The sequence below is a fragment of the Nicotiana tomentosiformis genome, chromosome 12 (assembly GCF_000390325.3).
Source record: "Nicotiana tomentosiformis chromosome 12, ASM39032v3, whole genome shotgun sequence".
Lineage (NCBI taxonomy): Eukaryota > Viridiplantae > Streptophyta > Magnoliopsida > Solanales > Solanaceae > Nicotiana > Nicotiana tomentosiformis.
In genome coordinates, this window is record NC_090823.1 from 121,386,431 (window position 1) to 121,394,597 (window position 8,167).

Here is an 8,167-nt window from a genome sequence, read left to right on the forward strand (position 1 = left end):
CACCTTTAGCGACCAGATGTGACACTTTTAGCGACGGGATTGGACTTTTAGCGACCGGAATAGTGTTTTTGGGGCAGAAACTTAAGGACAAAAAATGGTCATTTCCTTCATTTCGTTTTGGAGCACGGTTCTTGGGCGATTTTGAGGATTTCTTCAAGACTTCAACTTGGGTAAGTGTCCTATATCCAAATGTGATTATATTTCATAAATCCATGGTCATATTCATCATTTATTTCGGATTTAAATGGAAGAAATCAAGATTTTTGCAAAATCTTCCAAAAACAAAAATTTAAGATTTGGAGGTCGAGTTGTTATCGGATTTTGGTAAAATTGGTATGAGTGGACTCGTAATTGAATGGGTTATCGGATTTTGTAAGTTTCGCCGGATTCCGAGATGTGGGCCCCACGGGCAAATTTTGAGCTAATTTCGAATTTTAATGAAAATATAATATTTTCTTATGAAAGTGATTACTATAATTTTTGTTGACTATATCGAATTAATTATGACTAGATACGAGTCGATCGGAGTCAAAAATTCAAGGAAAAAGCATAATACTTGGTTAAATTGAAGCAAGTCGAGATAAGTGACTTGTCTAACCTTGTGTGGGGGAAATTTTTCCTAGGATTGGTATTGATGTGATTATTGAAATGTGTTGAAAGTCGTGTGCGTGTGCACGAGGTGACGAGTGTATACACGGGTTAAATTGCGAAAGATTATATTTTTAAATTGTGTAGATCAGTGTTGCGCATTTATTAAATTATTTTATCTTGTTATATTCTTCATCATTGATGTGAGATATATACTTCAAATTTGTTTGATCTTTTCTTACTAATTGTTTTACTTGTTTAATTGAAACTTGGTTTCTTTTATTCTGTGCATTATTTGAAGGTTGATTTTCTTTAAATTAAATATTATTAATATGAAGTATTTGACATTTTTAAACTTGATATTGAAGCAACGTAGTAAAGATTTTGAAATATTATTTTCCTAAATTATTTACTCCTGAATATTTTTATACTCATTGTGAGGGAGCCGTGAGCTCTTTATTGTGGAAGAATATTATTGATGAATTATTTTGACATGAGCTGTGAGCTCTTTATTGTGGAAAACTATTATTGATGATTTATTTTGGCATGAGCCGTGAGCTCTTTATTGTGGCAAACTATTATTGATGATTTATTTTGGCATGAGCCGTGAGCTCTTTATTGTGGCAAACTATTATTGATGATTTATTTTGGCATGAGCCGTGAGCTCTTTATTGTGGAAAAATATTGTTGTTGAATTATTTTGGCAAGTTAAATTATTTGTGCACTTGAGATGCAAATTGTGATATATTGTGATATTGATACGCATGCGGTGGTATAAGGTCTGGGTGTTAAAACGCATGCGGTGAGATAAGGGTGGCTTGATACGCGTGGCTAGTAGGGGAACTACTAGAAGTCTTGCGGTGTGATAAGGGTGGCTAAAACGCGGGATGCTATTTCGGGAAAAATATTTTCTTTAAATAAATTGTGAAGGCTCCCGCGGTGATATAAGGAAATGAGATATTGTGAATTTATTTATGATTTGGGACTGCGAGGCGGTACCTCGGGAGTGCCCTTGTTGATATTGATTTATGGCCGTAGTTGCCTTTGATTATTATTGTGATTTTCATAAAGTTGAAGGAAATTCTGTTTTGATTTCCACGAGATATTATTTGTAATTATTTGGTGTCATTAAATGTGACATACTATTTGATTCATTTTCAATGTCATTTTATTTTACTACATTGATAAACATTTTACCATGCCATTATTATATTCCAGTAGGGCCTCACCTGACCTCGTCACTACTCTACCGAGGTTAGGCTTGGCACTTACTGGGTACCGCTGTGGTGTACTCATACTACGCTTCTGCACATCTTTTTGTGCAGATCCAGGTATATTTTACCAGCCTAGACGTCATTGAGTTACCTGCGCATGGAGACTTCGAGGTATATCTGCCAGCGTCCGCAGACTCCGGAGTCCCCTTCTATCATTTTATGTTGCTTCCTTATATTTTATCTAGACCTTGACATATAGAGATATTGAGAATAAATTCTTAGAAACTTGTGACTTATTTCTACCGGGTTTTGGGAGTTGAAATTGTTTGAATTGTAGTTTATTTATTTCAGATATTTATTATTATTCCGCATTGATAGGCTTACCTAGTCTTAGAGACTATGTGCCACCACGACATCCTACGGAGAGAATTTGGGGTCGTGATAGAACTATGATGAGATGATTTCGAGCTTAAAGGGGCAGATGCCAACTGATACCGAGCCCGAATCATCACCTGATTCCGAGTTCACATCGAGCTCTAAAAGCAATACCGACTAGTATCGAGGTCGATCGAGCTCGAGCTCACAGACAAGAGTTGTTGCAAACACAGTAAGGGAGCGAATCTCGGCAGAAATTAGGAAAAAACTGATTTATCATGGGTTCTCCACTATGTATTTCTAATTATATCTAAAGTAGGATCCTCCACTATAAAAAGGATGACTACATTTCAGTAGAGGGCAGTTTTTTGATTTACATTGTAATTCAAGCACCATATTCTCATATATTCAAGAGTTATTCTTTTAAGCTTTATAAATTGATTCATCTTGCTTAGTCCTAAAAATCATCTTCTTTACAACCTTGTTTATTTTGCATTCTTTTCAATCCATATTTGATATTTCTATTTATCTTTACGATTTGTATTAATCTATATCACATATACTTAGAACTACATACAAATTCAATTCCATTCGTTTTTCGGGTAAACACAAACTTTGTTATATGAAAGCAGAGAGAGTGAGACTTGGTTTGTGAATGATATTACGGTCTCTTTTTTAGTTTTAATATCCGAAGACATACTAGCTTGATTAATTCAAATTTACACTAAATAGGCCCACACGTTCGATCTAGGATAGTGCTAACTCTGATAACTTGTAGTGAACAATCCCATTATGTAATAAAAACAATCTTTGGTACTTAAGTAGTTAAGGTTTGGAATCCTTATAGCCTTTCTTTTGAATCAAATCGCAACTGTTATATTTGAGTTAGTGGCTTCTCTCCTGCTTGTTGCGTGAAGGCTTAAAACCCTTTTCGCTAGGTCAAAAAGTCTCCCAAAATATAAAAAGAATAAAATATTCTTTTTTATAAATTTTTAATTTTTGCGGCTCAAATTTTAAACTTCTAATTATATTATTGATTGTCTGTATGCTCTCTCCTAAACCACCATGGTTAGGAAAGTCGGACCAGTCTAGTAGACTAGTTGTCATCTAGGAAAGTGGGTAGGTGAAGTCTTTCCATTTTCCTAAACCCCACACAATTTACGAAACTTTTCTAATCACTATGTTAAGTCATTTTCCCTTGAGTTTTAAATCTCCAACCCAACTCCCAACCATATCACAACCCAAAGGACAAAAGCTCAACAAAACCCCACAAAGCCTAATTTTTCAAGTTTCATCCGCCATCTCCCCTACCTCCTCTTTTTTCCTACCCACTTTTTCATTCCATAGGTAATTTCTTCACTATTTCCCCTTCCCTAATTAATTACTACTATGTTTCTTTCATCAAAAGTGGTACTTTAAAAGTAAACTCTTTTTTCCTCTTATAAAGTCAAGAACTCTAACAACATAAATAAATACTTATTTTAAACATTTTGTTCATCCCCGTATAATATTAGTAATCAACCTTGTATTATGTTATTGGTAATCTTTATTATGCTACATATTTTTTATTATCTTGCTGTTGTTATGACTTATTTTTGTATTATCTTGTCGTGCTGGTAGGTCTATGGTAAATAATTTCTCTACCGTCAATTTATCTTCTCCGGACCCCACTTATGATATGTCGGTGTCGTTTGTTGTTGTTATATTTGTTTGTTGTTTAAACATTTTGTTCAATTTGGAAAATAGGTAGTGATCAACCAAACACCCTTAAATTAAATTCCCAAATGGACTTCTAAGCTCTTATATAAAGTTCTTTACACTAACTATTTTGCTTTATCTTAAAATTTTAAGCAGAAAACAAGAATCATGAAAATCGTGGTGAAAGAATTAACAATGGTGAAACCAGCAACGGACACACCACAGACAAACCTGTGGAATTCAAACGTGGATTTGGTAGTGCCAAATTTCCACACCCCAAGTGTTTACTTTTACAGGCCATTGTCAGGTGCTTCAAATTTCTTTGATTCAAATGTGCTTAAGGAGGCGTTGAGTAAAGCGTTAGTGCCGTTTTATCCAATGGCTGGTAGATTAAAAAAGGATGAAGATGGACGTATTGAAATTGAATGCAGAGGACAAGGGGTTTTGTTTGTTGAAGCAGAGAGTGATGGAACGGTTGATGATTTTGGTGATTTTGCGCCTACTTTGGAACTCCGGCGTCTTATTCCTGCCGTTGATTATACTCAGGGAATCCATTCTTATGCTCTCCTAGTTTTGCAGGTTACCTATACATTTTATTGACAGAAAGAAAGTACATTAATTTTTGCGTACAGCTTTTTTAAAAACGACGGTTAAAATTTACTTGCATCCGTGTTTATACCAACTAATTAAGCATGATTTTTAATTCTTTAAGAATAATCTTTTTGAAAATATTTAGTAGCTCAATCGGTTGGCTACGTGAACTTGCATTTGCCCTTTTAATCCCCTCTTTCATTTTCCCTTTTAATTCCTACCCCCTATATATAATAAAAAAATTTAAAAAAGAAAAAGTTCTTTAGTTTTTCCGCTAATATCACCTACAACATCATGTAATAACTCATAATTATATTTGTTTAGTAACATATAAAATGAACTTAAAATAATCTATTCTAATTGATTAAGATAGACTAATAGTGTAAATTAGAAAACTACATAGTAGCAGATACTATAAATTGTACTTTTTATAAATTTTTTTAAAAATATGCGATAAGATTAATTGCAGCTAAACAAAATTGTTTGACTTACCTGTAAGGACATATGAAGAATGAAAATTAAGCTCTGCCTGTCAAATGATCGAAAGATCAGACTTGTATACTAAATTACTAAGGACTTGATTGGTAGGAGAAATAAAGTATTATTTATTTCAAGATTAAATTTGAGATGAATTTATCCCCACATTTAATTAGGATAATTGTGATATAACTTATTACGGAATTGTAGTGTTGTTTTTATCTTTATGGAGAGTATGATAACAATTTCAATATACCTAATTAATTCTTGGATAACTTGTAGAATCAAACCACGCGTATAATGTGAAGATGTGTCGAATATCATGTTTACCTTTGTGTCAATCACTTGTACTAAAATTGTCGTAGAATATACGAGTTGCACCTTTTTCTAGAAGAGTTAAAAAGAATAGCTTTAATTCATTTAATAGTTTAAGATCAAAATAAATACTCTTTCCGCTCTCTAAACACTAGCCATTTTAATAAAGTAAATTTATTTCGAAATGTTTGACCTTTTAGAAAACAAGAAGTCATCTATACTTTTTATTTATTTTCCAAATCTACGTTACTTTTTCATTTAGTGGGTGTTCATTTAGTAAAAAACTTAAGTAGAAATAAGTGACACTTTAGATAAATACTCTTGTGATGTTATTAAATATCTTTCTTAATATGGATCAGATGAAATAAATGTGATGTAGTTATATCTTTAGTTCTTTATAAATGAGTAACCTCATTTAAACAAATCCAAAAGTCAAGCGGAATTTACGGGTCAATTGATTTTTTGGCCTTTTACAAACTTGTTTTTAGTTTTATGACTCTACCTCTTTTTTTACACATGAGAGATTTGCTTTTACACATAAGAGATCTTTCATTTACACATAAAAGATCTAAAAAAGACATTTTCTTAAATTCAATATTGTAAAAGGCCAAGAAGGCCTAAAACCTCCGGAATTTACTCAATAAATTCTAAAATCATCTAAAGCTTAAAATTGATAAGATGAATTGAGATTGATGACGAATTAATGAGTTTAGTGTTTTGGTAAACCAATAACTAAATTATGAGATTTCAACTCTTTGTTGAACATCATTAAACATATCTACAAGACTGAAGATAGGCAGCATTTACCATGGAAGAGAAGTGGTTGACTTATTGCTTAAATTTTAGATCACAATTATGAATAACTTCATACATTTAAGGAAATGAAATTTTTGTTATACTATATTATTCCAGCGCTTCTTAATATCTTTGAAGATTACTGGTATAAAATTTCTCGTAATTGTCAGTATTAATAGCCCGCTCCAGTCCTGATAAAAATATACGCCTAAGAACCAAATACCATGGTGGATAATCTATCAACTGATCAAATTACTATACCTCATTCCCAATTAGGTGAAGTTAGTAACAATAATAAAAAAATCTATTATAATCCACAAGTATTGTCTGGGAAGGACAATTATACGAATACTCTATATCCATTCGATCTATTCAGGTGGTTCCTGGAAGGTCTAATTCTTATAGTTTCCCCCTCAATCTTTTGACTTGAATGCTTTTTCTAGCTCATAACTGATATTGCACGATTTCGATGTGCTCTGCTAGTGCTCACCATAATTCTCATTTCAACTGTTGAGCAGATCACTCATTTCAAATGCGGGGGAGTTTCCCTCGGTGTGGGCATGCAACATCATGCTGCAGATGGTTTTTCTGGTCTTCACTTCATCAACGCATGGTCGGACATGGCTCGTGGTATAGACCTCACTATTCCAACTTTCATTGACCGAACGCTCCTCCGTGCTCGTGATCCACCCTTGCCTCAGTTCCCACACATTGAATACCAGCCCCCTCCAACTCTCAATAACATTGCCAAAACTGAAGCAGTTCCTGAGACTGATGTTTCCATCTTCAAGTTAACCCGTGACCAAATCAATGCCTTGAAAGCCAAGTCTAAGGAAGATGGAAATACCGTAAATTACAGCTCCTATGAAATGTTAGCAGGACATGTATGGCGCTCTACTTGTATGGCACGAGGACTTGAAGAAGATCAAGGAAGCAAGTTGTATATAGCAACCGATGGGCGTTTTAGGCTTAGGCCTACTCTTCCCCCAGGCTACTTTGGTAATGTGATATTTACTGCCACTCCAATTGCAGTGGCTGGTGATCTAAAGTCCAAGCCCATATGGTATGCTGCAAGTAAAATTCATGATGCATTGGCTCGGATGGACAATGACTACTTAAGATCAGCTCTCGATTACTTGGAATTACAGCCCGACCTAAAGGCTCTTGTTCGTGGTGCACATACTTTTAGGTGCCCAAATCTTGGGATCACTAGTTGGGTTAGGCTGCCTATACACGACGCAGATTTTGGCTGGGGTAGACCGATATTTATGGGACCTGGTGGTATTGCTTATGAAGGGTTAAGCTTTATATTGCCAAGTCCTACCAATGATGGGAGTCTATCCGTTGCTATCTCGCTGCAAGCAGACCACATGAAACTTTTCGAGAAATATTTGTATGACATTTGAAAGAAATGAATCTCTTGAGAATGTTTGTGCTTGCTTCTATTGGGGTTTATAATGCCAGAAATGTAAAAGAGACCTTCCCTTTCCATTGGAGATTAATTTTCTAATATCTCTTTTTCTCCCTTTTCCTCAAAGGAGCATGAGTCATGTACTTATGTTTATAAAGAACATTAGTTCTATTTCTGCTTATTTGTGGCCTAGATTTAATTCTCAAAGCTCAACTGCTAGTGCTTTTATCTCAGTAACCTGTACCAAATATATTTAAAACTAGAGTATGGGATGGATTTACTGAAACTAACTACAACTACAACAAACCCAGTCGGTGGAGTCCCACATGTAGGGTATGGGAAGGGTAGTGTGTATGCAGACTTTACCTCTACTCTAGGGAGGTAGAAAGGTTGTTTCTGATAGACCCTCGACTCAAGAAAGATGAAATGAAACAATAAATGTAAGCAAAAATTAACAAATAATGCATCAATAATCTTAGAAAACTTGTTAAGTAAGATTGTTCACTTATAGAAATTCAAATTTACAGACATAAAGCCATGCGATCACTAAGGAAAAAAAGTTAAGATAACTCACAAAAGGAAGGAAAGACTTGAGATGCTGTGAAATTTTCATTGAATGAAAAAGAGCAAAACAAGGAGAAGAGACGATCTGAAAATGGCAGCAGTAGTTGATGTGAAGATGGAGGGCTGCTTCAGGGTTAGA

The 8,167-nt window shown here is 34.4% G+C and overlaps 1 protein-coding gene across 2 annotated transcripts; it reads left to right on the top strand.

The window, feature by feature from the left end:
- Window positions 1–3,394: 3,394 nt before the first annotated feature.
- Window positions 3,395–7,645, top strand: LOC104117432 (shikimate O-hydroxycinnamoyltransferase-like). 2 transcript variants are annotated; one of them, XM_009628486.4, is made up of 3 exons: window positions 3,395–3,524; window positions 4,032–4,454; window positions 6,572–7,645. In XM_009628486.4, exons 2-3 carry the CDS (start codon window positions 4,044–4,046, stop codon window positions 7,457–7,459), a joined length of 1,299 nt encoding a protein of 432 aa, XP_009626781.1. In that variant the 5' UTR covers window positions 3,395–3,524; window positions 4,032–4,043; the 3' UTR covers window positions 7,460–7,645. The 2 variants fall into 2 exon arrangements, with proteins under 2 accessions (XP_009626781.1, XP_009626780.1); XM_009628485.4 differs by lacking the exon at window positions 3,395–3,524 and adding an exon at window positions 3,693–3,716.
- Window positions 7,646–8,167: the final 522 nt, after the last annotated feature.